The following is an 18213-nucleotide window of genomic DNA, read 5'->3' as shown; positions in this document are numbered from 1 at the left end:
ATAGCTTTTCTGTCAAGGAAGGGTGCGTGTGTGTTGTCCTTTTGGAAAACAATCTTGCAGAAGTTCAGCAAGGGCATTCACTCCAGAAGTCCCTACACCTGTGCATCAGGAGATTCATAATAGCAAATCACTAAACAAATGGAAACCACCTAAATGTCCATCCAGTAATAACTGCTTCAGGAAAGTATTGTCTCTAGATGCTAAAATTAGTGGCAAAAGTATGAGGAGAAGCAGAGGCGTCTCAGAAGATCTCCCCAAAAGTTACTGGTTAGTTACAGAGAGAACTGCTGTGGACTGAATACTCATGTCCCCCAGAATTCATCTGTTGACACCCTAATTCAATGTGATGATATTTGGAGATGAGGTCTTTGGGAGGTAACTGGGTCATGAAGGTGGAGCCCTCATGAATGGGATTAGTGCCCTTATAAGAGACACTGGAGAGCTTGCTTCTCTCTCAGCTCTACACCATGTGAAGGTACACTGAGAAGACAGCTGTCTACAAATGACGAAGAGTGCTGTCATGAGACACTAGATCTGCCTGTGCCTTGATCTTGGACTTCCCAGCCTTCAGAACTGTAAAAAGTAAGTGTTTGTTGTTTAAGCCACCTGGTCTATGGCATTTTGTTATAGCAGACCCAAGCTGACTGAGGCAGGAACCTAGTAACTTTACAGAGGATAAGCCATCATACCTAAGTCACCAGTAATGGGACAAAATGACATCATGTCCCCCTGACAGGCAGAGGCACTGAGGATACCCCATGGCTTCTGTGACATATCTGCCCCAAACTTCACAGCTTGAATCTAATCATGAGACAGCATCATCTAAAACCAGAATGAGGTCCATCTTACACAGCAATGGGCCTGGGTTTTTCCAAATGTCAAGGTCAAGAAAGACACACAAAGACTGAGAAATGGTTCCAGATTAAAGAAGACTGAAGAGAGCTGACATCTAAATGCAATGTACCTTGGATCCTGGACCAGAAAAAACATAGTGGGTCAATTAGCAAAATCTTAATCAAGTCTATGGATTAGATGTTATTATTGTATCAATGTTAACTTCTTGATTTTGGTCATTATGTTATAGGTATGTAAGAGAACTGCTTTTAGGAAATACACCTGAAGTATTTTGAGGTAAAAGGGCATCATGCATGCAATTTATTCTCAAATATCTCAGAAAAACAATATTGCATGCGTGTGTGTATGTGTGTGTATGTGTTAGAGAGACAGGGCGAACAGAGAGGGACAGAAAGAGCCTGGAGGGAAAGAGAGGATGATTAATTTTAAGTGTGGGAAATGGTAACATTTGGGGAATCTGGGGAAAGGGGATATCAGATTTTTTATACTATTTTTACAACTTTTTTGTAATCCGAATGTTCTCCAAAATAAAAAAGTAGAAAGCACAGCGGAGGAGGGCTGAGCACATTTTGTTTTGTGGTGACTTCAAGGGAAGGAAGGCGCTTAGGATGGGGAGAGGCAGTGGGACGAGGTCTGCAAAGGGCTTGCTCATGGGCACCTCATAAGCAATAGTTTTATCTTTGTTCTTTAAGGAGCAAATATATATTCTAGACACTTTTCTTATATATGAAATACTTTGTAATTTAAAAACAGAAGACCAGTATTTGCCACAGGAGGTGGCTACCCAGTGCAATTCTAGCTTCCTTGGGTTCGGTCAGAGACCAAGGAAGGATCCTTGAGGAAATGATGAGTGAGAAGACATCTGAGGAAGAATGGTGAAAGGTACACTCTGGGCCATGGAAAGGCCAAACATCAAAGCCTATGGCTTACAGGTGCATGTTGCATACCAGGTTCCCAAAAGTGGCCACTGGGTCTTTGACCCAGACACTAAGGGGATGCTGAGGTTTGCAGCTATTAGATGAAAGATTTTCAGTGTTAGCAACGGAGCAATTTAATGTCTCTATATTTCCCCCAGCCAACTGGATGATTCATAAAAAATTTAATGCACAATTTATTATAACTCACTGCAGCTAGAAAAAATATTTAGAAATGGTAGAAATGTTCCAGAGCTAAAAATTCTAGTGAGAAATGATAGGGTGTGCACTTCGAAAAACACAAAAATCACAGACCTAAAATGCAATTTTTCCTCACAGTCACATCATCTCAGTGAAAGGCAATAATTAAAACGGATCCTTTTAAAAAGTCTCTGAACCTGTTTCATTTTTTCAAAAGCACTGGACCTGAATGCTGGGCTATTATTTCTAAAGCTAGGCAATATTTCAAGTATCTAAGTAAGGAAGAGAGAGATAATGCCATATTGCTCCTCTTGCACTACAATATTTGCAGCGACTTCCCTTTCAAAAATGGCATGGAGTGACTAGAACATGTAAAAGAACTATAAATACACACACTCCTCTCTCCATCCATCTACCCAAGAATCATTTATTACCCTATAATATAACTCTATAACTGTCTGATGAGGTGAGACAATAACTAAATAATTACAACAAAAACATATTCAAGAAGTGCTATGAAACATAGAAGAGGAAGAGACTGTCAGCCTATGGACTCAAGAATGGGTAACAGGTGAAGGAAAAAATGAGTTGGGTCTTGAAAGGCAAGTAGGAGTTGAACAAGAAGAGAAAGAAAGGAAGGGTACTCTGAGCAGCTCGTGGCAAAAAAGTACATGGCACACGTGGCAAATGCCCAGAATCTTGAGTGGCTGTACTGTGGAGAAAGTTGAGGAAAGAATCTACTAGAAAGTGAGGCTGGAAAGGTAGGTTGGAACCAGATGGGATTTAATCCTTTGGGCCAGTAATCAAGACTATTAGCAGCATTCCAGAAACGATGTATCTTGCTTCAAAATGTATGCTCACAAGATAACGTAGGCAAAGTGTGAAAGGCGGAATATCGTGTGGGGAGACCACAGACAGGAAAGTGACTAGCTGGTAGGCTAGAAAAAAACCTCAAGGACGTTGCACAAGACAATCTAGGGAAGAAATCTTGGGTGATGTACCTAGATCATTAAGGTCAGGGACATGTGTGAAATATTGACGAGGCAGAATTGCCAGTGCTTGAAGCATGATCTGATGTGGGGCGGCAGGGAGTGGAAAGAATTGAGCATGGTTCCAATTTGAGATTAATGGGATCAACTTAGATATAAAACTCAGGGAAAAAGAAAAACAGATTTATGAGGCAAGAAAATGGGTTAGATATGGATCCTGTTGAGTTGGAAGTAACAGAGGGATCCAGCAGAGAAACATCAATGGGCAAAGCTCAGACGCAGAGCAGAAAGTGGAGAGAGAATTGGAAATATCGGTGCATAGGTGAGAGCTGCCCCCGTGTGAGAGGGTGAATCACGTAGGGAGGTTTTGGGGGAAGGTAGAGAGAAGAAGGTCGAAGGCTATGTCCCTGGTGAACCCCAACACTAAGTGGGCCATTTTCTCTCAAGGTATTCCATGAACTGAAAATATATCGAGGAATACTTGATCCACTCTTCTGTGACCAAAAACACACTCAGACTCTGCTTATCAATGAATCGAAGACGCCATTTTGAATAAAACTGCCTGTGTTAAAGGGTTCATTTAACCTAACGGTTAAACGATAAAAGATAAAAGATAGTTTCAGCCTATCTTTCTGAGTAACAGTCACTGAGTCCATGGACACACTGCAGACAGCTTATCTGGCCCTGATACACAGAATATTTGGTCCTGCCCACCAGGCTCCTCAGTACACGACAGTAGACAGAACATGGAGAAGGAAGTTCAGGCTCTGGTAGGTTTGAGCTCTACCAAGGATTGAAGCTACTCTCACATAAACAAAACGATGAGGCCCAGCCAAAGACTAGATTTTCATTTTATGATACTAAATTATACTAATGGCTGCAGATAGTGCGCTGGGCTGAAGGACAAAAGGAACCGGCTTTGAGATCATCGGTGCCCTTGCTCTGTGACCCCGACCACATTCAGTCATACCTCCCTGTCGCTGTTTCCTCATCTCCTTTTAGACAAAGTTTTCCTTTAGGTCTAAATGTTTACAACTGTAGGATACCAAGAAATGTAGCACAATTTCTCTTTCCTTATTTACAACATAGATTTCATGTGGAGTTGATATACGTAAATACCAGAAGAAAGAATTCTCTGAACAAAATTTAGCTTGAATCACTTAACATACATGAAAAACTTAATATTATCTTAAACGTGTGTCCAAGAATATTTTTGTGAAGAGACAAATGTTTCAAATAAACACACCAAAAGTTGTTACCAGTGGGTGGCGGGATTATGGGTGATCACTAGTTTTTTTCCTCATTATTTTGTATATTTGGAGTTATTAATTTAATAAAAGCCACAAAAATTTAAAAAGTACAGATGTTAAAAGAGACTATTAACTGAAAATCGGACTAAAAAAGCCCACAGAAATCACAGTTATTACAATGGTCTAAAACAGTTCAAGAAAGCTCTCTGACTTCAAGGCAAGAAGCAGAGTTTTTAAGAACTGAAATAGCACTCACACTCACTGATAAAATCATATGGCTCTGGTGATTTATTAAGGGTTTTCTTGAGAATGTAAACCGCTCTCCATCATGGGACTGGGAATGGAGTGCTGTCAAAACTCTGTTGCCCACACTTCCTGAATTTCAATCAATCATTTTCTGCACCCCACTCAGAGTTTTGTTCTGCAGAAGCCTCGTGACAGCATCAGTGGGAATGACAAAAACATCTCTGGCCACACAGCAAGGCCTGTGTGTGCCACCGAGGTGCCCACAGAGGAAGAAGCTGGTATTAGAACAAGAACGCCTGCTAGGCTGAATCTTATGTAACCAAGAATATACATTCATGCCAATCGACATTTAATTTTTTTAAATCTTTGAATAGCCTTTTAGGGGAATCTGGAATTCAATTCCATTCAGTTTGCTTTAATTCGATTGGTGGCTACTGAGCAGATACTATATGCTGAGACTTTATTGCCACAGTATTTCTTCTCAAATATACCTGATTTTCCATACTGCAAATCTTTTCACATACCTAACCTGTACTTCTGTGGTCTCCAAAGGCGACATTGTATTAGTATTTAGTAAGCGCATTCTCTGTCCCAGGCATTTTGCTGCTCTGGATATTGGGCAACAATAACCACAGTACTCATCCTTAAAGGTCTATCAGAGTATAGGGAATGTGAGGGCAAAACCACACTTCATCCTCCTGGTCCGCGACAGTCCATAGGGACAAGTTTCATGTAAATTGTGGTTTCCTATGCCAGAGATCAAGCTAGCTACCAGTAAAGCCGTGAAAAGTTATCTCTGGTACCTCTAGCCTCCCATTTCTCTGCCCTTTTATCCTAAAGGATAAGGGCTCTTCCCAAGGTACCCCTGCTCAAGAATGGGTCTACACTTTGGCATGAATTTAAGTCAATGGCCATCCTCTGTATTCATTGATTACTAACTGCGGAATGAAAGACCATAGAACTAGTTAGGGATTAGGGTGCTAGGAGGACAATTTGGGCATAGGGCTGAAGGAAGACTCTGCTGGCTTCTCAACATCTCTGAAACGACACAAGGGCAGAGACAGATCATATTACCTTTCTCAGGTGTGAGAAGGGAGAAGGAGGTGATAGAAGCAGAAACCAAAAAATAGAGACAGAGACAGAGCTAGGAGAAGAGAGATTCTTGCTGCTTTTTTGCTGGCGGGGAGAAGGTGTGGAGCTTGGAGGACAGCTCTGACTCTCCCCTCACTCACCTATATTCGAGTCATGTGGGTGCTGAGAAGAGCTTGGGACAGACCTTAAGCCAGAGGGCTGCAATTATAAAGATTGGGCATGGAAACTGGAAAACATGCTCTCTTAAAGCCGGGGGGCGGGGGTCTTACGTTCTCTGCGGGAAGAGAAAATGGGAAATGCTTGCCTCGGAGCCTCCACTGGGTCACAAGAGGCTGACTTGCCCACCTTTGTCACTGTTGACTGTCCTTTTGTCAATTCCCAAGCAACTAGCCCGTTCTTTCGGGTGCAGGTGTGTAAACAGCCATTCCCTTCATTACATCTTCAAATAACCACTTCATGCTACCATTTCCATTACTGAAATACACATTTGGTTGCGCAACAATGTGCAATACACAATTGAATCAATTCTCCCAGTTGCTAAAATCAGATATCTTAATCAATAATGATATTATTACAGTGAAAAACGTTATTTCAACCCTCTATGAAAACCTCTTAAAAAGAATAAGAACTCTCTAGAGTTTTAGGACTAAACCATCTTTAAAGATCTTAATGTCTAACTGTCTTATGCTAAAAAATAAGGAAGCTGAAATCCAAAGAAGCTCACAGACTTGGCCAAGGTTACACATCTTGGATACCACCGCCTCCTAACAATAAAAAGATATGCTTTTCAAATTGATTGGGTAGCAGCCACATAATGGCTTTTGACTTCAAAACTTGAAGTTAATAAATGAACTTTCCCTGTGAACACTCAGAAAAGTCCTGAATGAATCTTATCTGTGCATACTGGTATGCCAATAAAATTTATTACTAGCAGTTTCCCATATAGGGAAAATTTATAGCTATGTACATGGATATGCTTTAAAGGAAACTGGAGTATTATTCTTTGGAAAATAAAATCCTCTTTTGAATAAATGTCTGATTTTTTAAAATAATGTAAAAAACATAAAAAGTAAATGACTTCCATTATTAGTTCTCCACATTTGAATTTTCTTCTTCAAAAAAGTTACTGAGCTCCAACACCACTTTCATTTTTGTGAAGGCTACTCAGCTGTAGTCAATTTCCATTTTCTTGTTGGAAAGAGCTGTGACAATGGGTGTTCAAAAATAATTTAATTATCATATTTCCTTGAATAGCAAATTTTGTTAAGTTTTTTGTTTGCTTGTTTGCCGAGTCAAACGTTTATGTCTGTGTCCTTTTTCTAGAATGCGTAATTTGAAAGGCCAAAAGACACTGGTCATTTTGAGACCCTTAATTATTCAGTTAAATTGGTAATTACTAAAGTAATTATATGAAGAGAGGCTTATTGTGCTAATCATAAATGGTGTCATCTTTTTCAAAAAACTTGCCCTCCAGATCCTATTATTAAACTCTGCCATTTTGGTGTTTAAAGAGCCGCCTAGCTTCCCAAATTCTACATGTCAAGAGAGGAGGTACACTAAAATTAAATTAGAAAAACTATTTTCACAGTTAGCAGCACAATTAAAGGAACTTTTGATGATCTGGGTCCATTAATTCTTCTAGTCTCAGAGGCAGACATTTCCACTTCAATCCAATTGCAAAACATTCACGTTTTCAAAGGCAAGTGTTTTTCTCTATCGCCACTAACTCAGCCACGTTCATTAAATTTTATTATTTCTACATCATTTAATGTAGGTCAACATGTCGAGTCCAGCAAACACAAGCACTTCTTTCCAGCCCACTGACACTACTGTGAAAGATAAGAGGCAAACAAAACTCACTTCAGTGGGAAAAAACCCTCTCATTTGTAAACATGAACATTAAAATCAAAACCACAGAAGACAATGCAGCAGATGTAATGCTGTAACCCAACTACCTCATGCTTATCATGTCAGAAATGCATTTCTATAGAAGGAGGAGAAGAAAATGATGCCCCTTTCAGAGCTGAAGGAGCCTTTGTCTGCAAAGCTTAACACACTCAGTGCTAGTGCTGGTCCTAGGGAAATGATAGAGCTCTGACACAGTGTCCAAACTTGGTGTCCCTCCCAATATTCCCTGTTGCTGAGATGTCATAAATGACAAATTGTTAAGCAGAGCAAAAACAACCACAGCTCTTCTCGTGTTAAGAAACTCTTTTTAAAAACCTCTTCCTATGGCTAGGACTCTGAGGTTTCCTTTTCTCTCCTTGCTCTCTCGCATGGATGCTAACTGCATGTTTAATGAAGCCCTGCCTGTCTGGTGGAGCTGGTCTGCAGTACAGAGTAGTCGTGGAGAACACAGACTCTGCAGTCGGACTGCCTGCGGGGGACTCCTGGATTCATCATTTACTAGTCATTTGATCTGGGACAAGTTCTTGATCTCCAAGCATCTCTTTTCTCATCTATAAAACAGGAATAAAAACCCTTTGCCATAGGGTTGTCAGGAGGATTAAAAGAGATTGTACTAATAAAGTACCTGGCACATAGGATGTGCACAATATCCTTCTATATAACTATATTTCCACCACTTACCAAGTAGACTGGGAAGAAGATGACTCAGGAATATCATTAGCAGATATTGACAACCTGGAAAATTTTAAGTCATAGTTCCACTACGATCTCTCACTGTTGTGCATCCTGCCTACTTTCCTGACTTTCCTTAAGCACCTCATTTGTATGGGAAGAGAGATCCCTCTCTTATTGTCATATTGTAAATACAATATAAAAGTAACGAAATAGACAAGTTTCTTTCTCTCAATGGCACTTACATTTGAAGGCAGAAAAGTTGGAAAAGAGAATAATAAATTAAATAAGTAAAAGATCACTTTAGGTTGTGGTAAGAGCTATGAAGAAAATGAAACAGAGTAATGGAACAGAGAAAGTTGTGGCAGAAGGAGGCTGGGGAAAATACTTCAATTTGGTGATCAAGGATGACCCTCCTAGGGAGGTGGCATTTGAGACCCTGAGGGATGAGGAGGAGAAGCCATGAGAACTCTGGGGCACAGAAATGGCAAATGGAAGAACCCTAATTCCACAGATCAGGAAACCAAGACTCCAAAAAGAGAAGTGACTTAGCAAAAATCACAGAGCCAGGGTGGAATTCCAGTTTCCAGATTCACAGGCTCTGACATTTCCTATAGCAACTCCCAAACTGGCCTATTGTTCAAAGCGCACGGTGGGACTCCAACGTGGATAGTGGGGAAGAGGAAAGAGTATCCCAAGATGGTGGTGAAGGACAGCCAATCAAAGGGGTCTTGGACCACAGTATGGCATATGGGGAAACCAAGATCTTGAATTCCATGGAATCCCATCCTTAAGGCATTCCAATGTGAATGAGAGAAATCATTTTTTTCCTGAGACTCAATGACTATAAGAGAAAAAAACATTTTCATGATTTTCTGATTGTAACAATCTGATTTTCTGATATAACCAAATATTTTCAAATCACTAAGAGTATCAATGTGATAGCAACATAAATCTTATAAAGCAACAAGGAATCATCATTGCATGTCCTTCATGGGTTGGAGTGATTCTGCTTCAAAATTTTCTGGTAAGTGGGTAACACTGGCCTTGCCCTGGAGCAGGTCTTTAGGGCCATAACCCCGGGTGAGAACCTTTGCAGATTCAGATTACAACTATTTCATGTGTGTTATGGAATTTTTTCTTAGCCTAGAAGCTTAACATAAGTTCACACTACAATCAAGGTGCTAGTGGGAAGAGAAAATAGAACACAAATAAGCAAGGAATTTCTCTGCAATCACTTAGCAATGAACCAGTCCCATTTCCATTCCTAGGCCGTCTAAATTTTATCTTTGCCTCAAGTGACCCCTTCAAAGATTTGTAGAATAAACCACATTGTATTGGATCCTCAGACAATTGCCTTTATCTGACAATATACTACAAAAATAAGGCTAAAGTTGTAGCTTACTTTCGTGTTTCTCAAATTTTAATGTGTTCACAAATCACCAGAGGATCTTGTTAAAATGCATGTTCTGATCCAGTGGTTCTGGCGTGGGGTCTGGGATTCTGTATTTCTAACTAGCTCCCAGGTGATGCCAATGCTGCTGGCTCACGGACCACATTCTAAGAGATGAGGGTTCATCACTGCATATGCTGCCCTTTATGAAAAATCACAGAAAAACACTGTCTTATCTCTTGAGTCTCACTACAAGTTAAAGCTGAATATGTCTAGAGCAAATTATTTTCTTTTATCTTATAGACCTCTTAATCTCATCACTGATCATGTTTTCCTCTTTGACTTGGCCACTAGGAAGCACCTTTAGGCAAGACTACAGGACTTAATGGTTATGCATTTTATTTACTGATCCTACTCCAATGACCTACTTCTGACTACATTTAACTTTCCTAATACTGCTTCTTTTTTGTTGCTACTATTGCTTTTTACCTCCTTACTTACTCTATTTTTTGTTGTTGTCATCTTTTATGCATCTTTGTAAGACACTCAGAATTACTCCTTCAAATAAGATAGCATGTGAAAAAAAGAATCCCAACACAGCCTAGAGGAAAATGGAAACATGTGCTCCAGGACACACAGTGCATTAGAAAATTTGCCGGAGTGGGGTGAAGTGATTGAGAATGGAGAAGCATCCAGGCATAGAAGAGAAGTGGACTTGAGAAGAACAAACCCCACCCTCTTTCACAATTTGTCAGATGGCCTGGGGATGACTAAATGAGTTTATATTTTAAGGACTTAACAATTGAGCTCTGGTTGCCTTGGGAGGGTCTCTTATTATTATGGGTACCTGGAACAGCCTCTGCTGTGGCTTCTAACCTCAAAAGAACACTGAAGTAAACACTGACAGGTAATCTGAAATACCAGTGGGAAGGACAAAGTTCCTCTTCCTCAGGTTGAGCTCTTACCTCTTCGGGTAAGTCAGAAGGCAACATCAACCCACAGCAACTCCTCGTGCCTTCCTATTTTGAGATGCTGTTGGAAGTGGCTACAAAATTGGAAGGTAAGTAACTCTTTGCTAGTTACTATTCAGGATACAAAAGATGTGAGCTACTTAAGCAAAGTATTTAATCCCGTGAGTCTCCATGAACTTCTCTGTGCCTCGCAACAATCATAGCTTCCTCCTAAGGTTGCTCTGAGAATTAAATAAAACATTTATCACCGTGCCAGACATTTGTAGCCTTTCAACACATGGTTTATCATAACACATTGATTACTGCTCTTTTTCCGTGGTAGGCCTTGGAGAGAACGGTTGTGAAGAAAAAGCCAAAAACCACACATGTTTACTCATTCTTTAATTTTTCAACTGTCATTACCATTTGTCTTCAAAGTTACTTCTGCAATGCCCTTAAGAAGCCAAAAGCAGTTCATACAATCAATAACATTCAAACTTGATTTTGTAAACTAAGTTTGTGTTGACTTCTTTGCCAGACAAGGGACTTTCCTCAGATGAAAACATGAATGTGTGATTTCTTCTAATGGGTCTCATTTCTGCTAAAGCTATACCCTTGTTATGAAGAGCCCCATCCAAAAAACAACAACCAAATGACTGTGTGAATACCAATTAAACAGGTTCACTTTGCCTATTGCTTTTAGCTCTAGACACTGACAGGAAGAAAACAAGTGTTTCATCTTCATTCAATATTGCTTTCTGCATCTTTTCACTTATTCTTACTCCCATCATATGATTTTTGGGAAATTCTAGTATCTCCCAATCAATGTTTTAAAACCCCTCCCATTCTCAACTGTTTAAACCACAAAGTTCAGAGGAGAGGAAGTTCTTCCTTCTAGGAATTCCTCCTGCTCCTGGAAACATGTTTATATATTCGTTACTTCTCAACCAAAGATCTTCGGTCCGTCAAAGGTTCTGCTTCTATTCAAAGCTCCCTAAAATACCCAAAGCAGTATCAGTGGGGAACAGAGGAAGTTAGAACATATCAAAGCAAAGAGAGGATATGGAATTTTTGTGACGACTGAAGTCAATACTGTCTTCTCTTTACTACTGACACTTTCTGGGTGGACGGGGAGAGAGAAAACATAGTGGTTAAGTACCATCACTTCGGGCAGGATGTTTCCTCTTTAAAAGACGTCAATAAAGTTAGATACAATTCAAAAATGAGCTGCAGAGAAATTTTTGTGTAACAACAGAGTCAATGTCACAAATGCATTAAAGAGTACAGGATGAGGGATCTTCTGATCTAGGAAACACATGAACAGCATTAGGCAGAAACTGACCAAATGATTATTTGGTCTTCAGTAAACCTCCACCCGCCTTTGTGCTTCCTTCTCATCATCTGACACTAGATAGTTCTCACCCTCTCTCTTACCCAAAGTCTTTGACTCACCTTTTCCTGTTCTATAAATAAGACTCCATTTCTCTCAAAGTGACAGATCTGATGTGGTGTCAGTAGAAAAGTAATCTATCATTTTTTTTAGTATCTTTCTTTTGAAATTCTACCAATCATAATATATATGCAGAAATGTAAACAAACCCTAGGTTTATAGCTTAATGAATTGTGGAAAGCTACCTAAATGAGCTAATTCATGCCAAAGTACAAATATACTTCATATATTTTAAAAGAAGAGCTTCTTATCAAAAAAGAATGCCTAGTTAGTGGTGTTATAATTTTGAGGCCAACACAGTATGTATATTCAACCAAAGCAATAAAACACCCAAGTCCTGACATTGGAGAAACGTTGCTGATCACTTTTGAACTGAGATTCTGCTCTAGAGAAGTTTGTTTTGTGGGACTACCACGAATGGTGTGTCAGGAAATTACTCAAATTTTACTCGATCCTACGATTGCCCTCTGCATGAGCTGTGATTCATTTGTCTTCTAAAAAAAAATTTTTAGGATAATTAAGGAGAAAATATTTCTCTTTTCAAAATGTAGGGCTTTTTTCATAATTGTTCTTTATTATTATGGCTTAGTTTTTGCTTTTTAACAGTTTCATTGAGATATCTGATATATAAAAACTATATCTATTTAAGGTGTACAACTTGATATTTTGATATATGTAGACAATGTGAAAAGATCACCACAATCAAATTAAATAACTATCCATCACCTCTACACAGTTACCATGGTGTGTGTGTGTGTTTGTGTGTGTGTGTTGAGAAGATTTAATTAAAGATCTATCCTCTTGGCAAATTTCAAGTATACAATATAGTAATGTCAACTATCATCACCACGCTGTACACTGGTCTCCAGAACTCATTCACCCTGTGTAAGTGAAACTTTGTACCCTTTGAGCAATACCTCCTCATTTTCCCCTCACCTCCCTACCCCTGGTCCCAGCAACCACCATTCTTCTCTCTGCTTCTATGAGTTATATCATTTTTAGATCCCACATATAAGTGAGTTCATCCAGTACTTGTCTTTCTGTGTCTGACTTATTTCACTTAGCATAATGTCCTCTGAGTTCATCCACATTGTTGCAAATGGCAGGACTCCCTTCTTTTTAAAGGTTGCATAATATTCCACTGTGTATGTATATATAGCACATTTTCTTTATCCATTCATCCCTTGACAGAAATTTAGGTTGTCTCCATAGTTTGGCTATTGTGGAAAATGCTGCAGTGAACACAGGCGTGCAGATATATCTTCATAATTGTTCTTAAGAGGGATGCAAAATAAGGTGGCACCTCTTTAGAAGCCTGCCTGCACATGAGCCTACCACAGTGCCTTGGGTTAAAACAGAAATCGAGTTTGCTTTGATGTCTACTTTTGCTTTCCTCAGGAACTGCTATAAACGTTGGCCGCCCTGTCAGTGCCCTCACTCAGCATCCCTGTGCTCTCTGCTCTCCATAATCCAAACACATTCTGAAGCTTTCCTGTCCCAGGTGTATGTATGTGTGATAGAATATACATATATTGCTAATCTGACAACCTTATCTACTCTTATTAGGTAGAGCAGAGTTCAAACCCTCAACAATCTCTCTGTAACATTCTGACGGATTTTAGAAAGGGTGCTGTATGAATCTAGCAGGCAGTTTTTCTCAGCAAAACCTTCTAGTGCCTCTCAAATATTTTTTAATAAATGACAGTTTGCCACAATACACGCAACTCTACTTGTCTGTATTGGAGTGGGCTACCCACAATCTTCTTCCTCCATCTATTAATTTTACCCTTGACAACCAGGATTTGAAGACTTGAAGCAACATCCATAAAGAATCTTAAAGGATTGGGTCAGCGTAAGCAAGAATTAGTCTCCACTGCCTAGTCCAGTTGCAAGGTTTTAGGTTCCAAGGGGATGCTCTGCCCCACAGAGTCCCACTGAGTTTGGGTATCAACTCAGAGAACTCATCACCTTCCTGTGTCCCCTCATGAGTTAACTGGCAGGATGGAATGCAAAGCACACGTCTTCTTGCTGCCAAAATTGCTGCCAAAACTGCCTGACTAGGTGTGTAAGATCCCATGAAATGTCTTGGCAGAAGCTAGTTCAGGAGTGTTGGCCAAGGTGCTGAAGTGAGGAAGAGAGGCAGGAACACCGTTGCCGGTGAATCGCCCCCTCCCCCAACTCTATTTAAGACATTGAGCTTATTCATTTTGAGAAGATAGCCTAGGATTTCAAATCTGACATAAATTTGGAGAAAGTAAGTTATGCGTATGTGTAGAAAGGTATCCAGGATACACGGTCTTTATAGAAATTCCAGTGCTACAAAAACTTCAGGAGAACCCACTTAAAAACAAAAGAAAAATTTAAAACATTTAGAGCTGTTTATTCCAATTGAATGCTACTTATTTCCCTGCACCTCCGTACCAAGTCATTACTGAGATTCGATAAAAGGAATCAACTGCAAAGGAAAGTAATTGTAAAGCAAATGGCAGAGAATGACAAAGCCACAATCCTGAACCATCATTCAAAAGTCAAAATTATTTTCTGTGCATGCCTGTAGATTTTCGTATTATCTCTGCTTTTACTTGAACTGTCTTTTTCTCAAATGTTCTTTTTGACAGTTTCTCCTTTCTGCCCTGAAAATGTGCACGCTGGTAGCAGAACCACCGGGCAGCCCCTGGCACAGGGTTGACTAACGGTGAATCACTTCTGAGTAACAGCAGACTGCAGCCAGTGGTAAGTGAAAGAGAAGGCACCCTGGCCACCAACTCGCTTCACACGCCAATCACCCCCACCCTCTTGGGCATCCAACGCCTCTTCCCTCTGCCAGGCAATTAGCTTCCGTTCTGTTCAACTTTCCGACCTCTGGCTTTAGAGAAAAGTCCTGGCTGTGGGAACTGGCTCTGGGCAGCTCTTGGCTCCCTCCTCCTGGGTGACTGGCAAGAGTGACACTTTCTCTGACACTCTTAAAAGAAGTCGTTTAATTCCTAATGATATTTCCTGGCAAAAAGGAAAATGAAGCCCAAAACGTGGGATTCCGGTCCAGCAAAGGCAGGCCAAGAGCGCGGCTGGTGAGCCCACGTCTCGGTGGAAGGCTGTTCCCGCTCACTCCCCTTCCCCCCAGAGTTGTTTTTTTTCTGACACTTCCACCCCGGAGTGTGACACCTACTGGAACTTATGAACATCTGGAGAGGTATGGATATGATTTGGGCATCAGACAAGAAGGGCTGGCTGTTGCCCCAGGGATTTCCCGCGGAAATCACCCCGCGCTTAAAAGGCGTTGCAAGAAGGAAGTAACCAGTAAAGCGATGTTGGCGGGAGAACCCTGTGAACGTCTTAGAAAAATACCAGAAACCACTGGATACTTAATGACCCACGAGTCCCCCGCCTGTTCCCCCAGCTCTTTCTGGAGTAGCATGAAGTGGTTTGTGGGTTTTTACACCGTCGAGGGACAGTGGTGCGAAGTACTGCATTTCCACGAGAGCGGTAATGTGAGGCTCCCAGCTTTAGCCCCGGCGACGACCTCGGATCACATCCTTTCCGCCCTGCTCACTAGTCGCCGGCGGTGATGGGGAAGCTCAGACCTGGGGACTGAGGGGTTCCGTTGTGGAGATACCTCCACCCTGGGGTCCCTGGCACCCCACAACCTAGCACCACTGCGACTCGCGATGCCTTCCCGCCACCCCCACGAAGCCAAGCACATCCTCTCCCACGCTGCGCTTCTGCTGCCCGCAGAGCTGCTCCTCTGAGTCTCCCGGGTCCCCAAACGCGCCCCCGATCCTCACGCGGCGGGGGCGCTGCCTCGCAGAGGTGGCGCCCCGGGCGAACGTACAGGCGACGGAGGAGGGAGTGCGGGGGAGGGGAGGGGAGGGGAGGGCAGGGGCAGGAGCAGGGGCGCACTGGGCGCCTCAGGAGGGGCGGGCTCGGTGGTCCCCGGCCGCCCGGGGCGCGCGGGGAGGCGCGGAGGACGCGCCGCACTCACCCGCTGCTGCTGCTGCCGGCTGCTGACGGCCACCGCGGCGGCGGACGCGGCGCTGTGCCGGAGCTCGGCCGCCTGCCCGGGTCGCAGCAGGCTCCGGGTGAACCTGCGAGTCCGCTCGCCGGCCATCGCCGGCCGCGCAGATCGCGCCGCGGGCCCGGAGCGCGCGTCCCTCTGGCCTTCCCAGCGCCGACCTTCTCTACCCACCCGGCGTTCAGGAAGCGGAACTCGGAGCCTTTCCCCCCCTCTTCCTCGCTCTACTCGCAAGAGGCGGGTTTTTCTCTCTTGCACCCCCACTCCCCCACCCCCTGCTCTCCGCTGAAGCTTCGCGACGACTTTCCAAACTCTGCGCTCCTCCGGGCGCGCGCGGCCAACTCGGGGAGCGGCCCCTGCCCGGCGGCGGCGGCGCCTCTGGAGCGGGGACCGCGGGACGCGCTCAGCTGGCCGGCCGGGGCTGTCCCCGCCGCCCGGGGGAACGGCAGGGGGCGGGGGACGGCGAGGGGCGGCCCCCGCGGGGCTCGGGCGGGGCCTCCCCGCGGCCCCAGTCCCCATTTGGAGGCTCCTCGCAGTGCTGGAGCGCTGGCCGCATTTGCTCATTTGGCCCCTACTTTGCGGGGCTGAGGAATGGGCGCGGGCCGAGCTCAGTTCGCCCTTCCATCCTTGGAAGGGGGGTGGTCAGAAGCTTGTTAAGGGTCTGGTGCCTGGGATCTCTGCAGCGTCGCCCAAGCCAGCCGTTAGAAGGGTCCTTTGCCAAAGCCCTCACTCAGGACCTTGGAATAAGCTTGCAAATTCATATACGCCTTCCACCAGTATTCGTTAAGCACCTACTATGTGCCAGGTAATATTGTTCTGGAAACTGGGGATAAAGGAGGGGAACTTACCAGCCCCACCTTTCAAGGCTGTGTGGGGCTGATACGTTTTTGGGGTTGGGGCTGGGAGGACCAAATAACGAGGTTAACAAATAAACAAATACAAGTGTGTATAAATCAGAGCAATGTGGGCCAAAAAGCTTGGGCAGTGGTATTACATAGGAGGCTGGGACTAGGGGTTACTAGGTAGTGTGGGTCAGGTATGGGGGTGGACTTAATTTGTGTTGTTTTTCTGCTCCCATTCTTGCCACACATCCATCTGGCCTGCACACTGTCTCCCGCTATCTGATTAAAGTCTTCTAAGAATTCTCATCTTGCGTCACTCCCACGGTGGTGGTTCTCCAACCCTGTGCGGTGCTAGTGGGGTGGAAGAGCAGCCCTGGCCACTAGGACACCAGTCTGGAGAGATCTGGGACAGCCACTCCAAGTATTCTAGGTTCTTCTTAACAGCTTTTTATAGATCTATGATACTGACATTTTCCCAAAGCCAATATATAGTTTCTTTTTCTGCTTTATCTCCCCAACTGCCTCCCCCGCCCCCCAACACAGTTGTATATCTTAGTTGCACGTCCTTCTAGTTGTGGGATGTGGGACGCCGCCTCAACGTGGCCTGACGAGCGATGCCATGTCCGCGCCCAGGATCCAAACCCTGGGGCGCCGCAGCGGAGGCGGGAACTTGGCCCCGCCAATATATAGTTTTAACACAACCTCAGGTATGGGTATAAAGAATGCTTAAGGGGCTGGTAAATACATTTGAGTCAGCTCTCTGCTATCTGGGATTCAGTTAGGTGGAGATACTGATTGGGCATTATTTCAGAACATTCTGGAAATCACGATACGCAGAGGATCTGGAAGATTTGGGAAGTGCCGTCTAAAACAGGAGCTGTTTCTACAATGTACTTTGTAACAAAGTACTGCGTCTTGCATTACATGCTTTCACGTGGTAAGCAACATGGGGACAACGTAACTGTTAAGGGTAGGCAAGTCAGGCGGTTGCCTCTGTGGTGGCCGGTGAGGTCTCTGTGAAAATTACTCCCCTAACCACACCCTCCTAGGACAACTGTGCCCTGTGGCGATGCTTTCAAATGCATATTCTCTTGAGAGAGATAATACATTAAGCACTTTTGAATAAACTTGAGCTTCCCAAGAACGTGTATCTATTCTTTATCCCTTGTTTCAGAACATTACCTGGCACACAGTAGGTTCTCAATAAATATTGGTTTGTGGATGACTTTCCAAAGGGGTTAGATGGGCTGGTGCAGTCAGAGAGCTGAGGGTGCCAACACCTGAGGCAGAGAAAGACCGGGAAGGAGAAGAGAAAGGTGTGCTGGAAGGGAGGGCTGCAGTGATGGAATATCCCTCAGAATGTGTCCTAGGCATGGCAACTCGCTGAGCTGATCAGAAACGCCCAGGAACCCACACAGGTGTCTTCAATCATATCAAGTAAC

The 18213-nt window shown here is 43.3% G+C and overlaps 1 protein-coding gene across 9 annotated transcripts in view; it reads right to left on the bottom strand.

Annotated features, from left to right (window-relative positions):
- Positions 1-16353, bottom strand: part of DOCK10 (dedicator of cytokinesis 10) — a 263089-nt gene extending 246736 nt beyond the window's left edge. For 7 of the 9 annotated variants that reach the window (XM_044751296.2, XM_070489634.1, XM_070489638.1 and 4 more), the window contains exon 1: positions 15900-16353. In XM_044751296.2, the coding sequence (XP_044607231.2) occupies positions 15900-16025 (126 nt within the window). In that variant the 5' untranslated portion in view covers positions 16026-16353. The remainder of the gene's footprint in view (positions 1-15899) is intronic. The other 2 variants (XM_070489633.1, XM_070489635.1) reach the window with 2 other exon arrangements.
- Between the last annotated feature and the right edge of the window lie 1860 nt (positions 16354-18213).

Source organism: Equus asinus, chromosome 19, assembly GCF_041296235.1.
Source record: "Equus asinus isolate D_3611 breed Donkey chromosome 19, EquAss-T2T_v2, whole genome shotgun sequence".
Classification (NCBI taxonomy): domain Eukaryota; kingdom Metazoa; phylum Chordata; class Mammalia; order Perissodactyla; family Equidae; genus Equus; species Equus asinus.
This window is presented reverse-complemented; position numbering and strand designations above follow the sequence as displayed.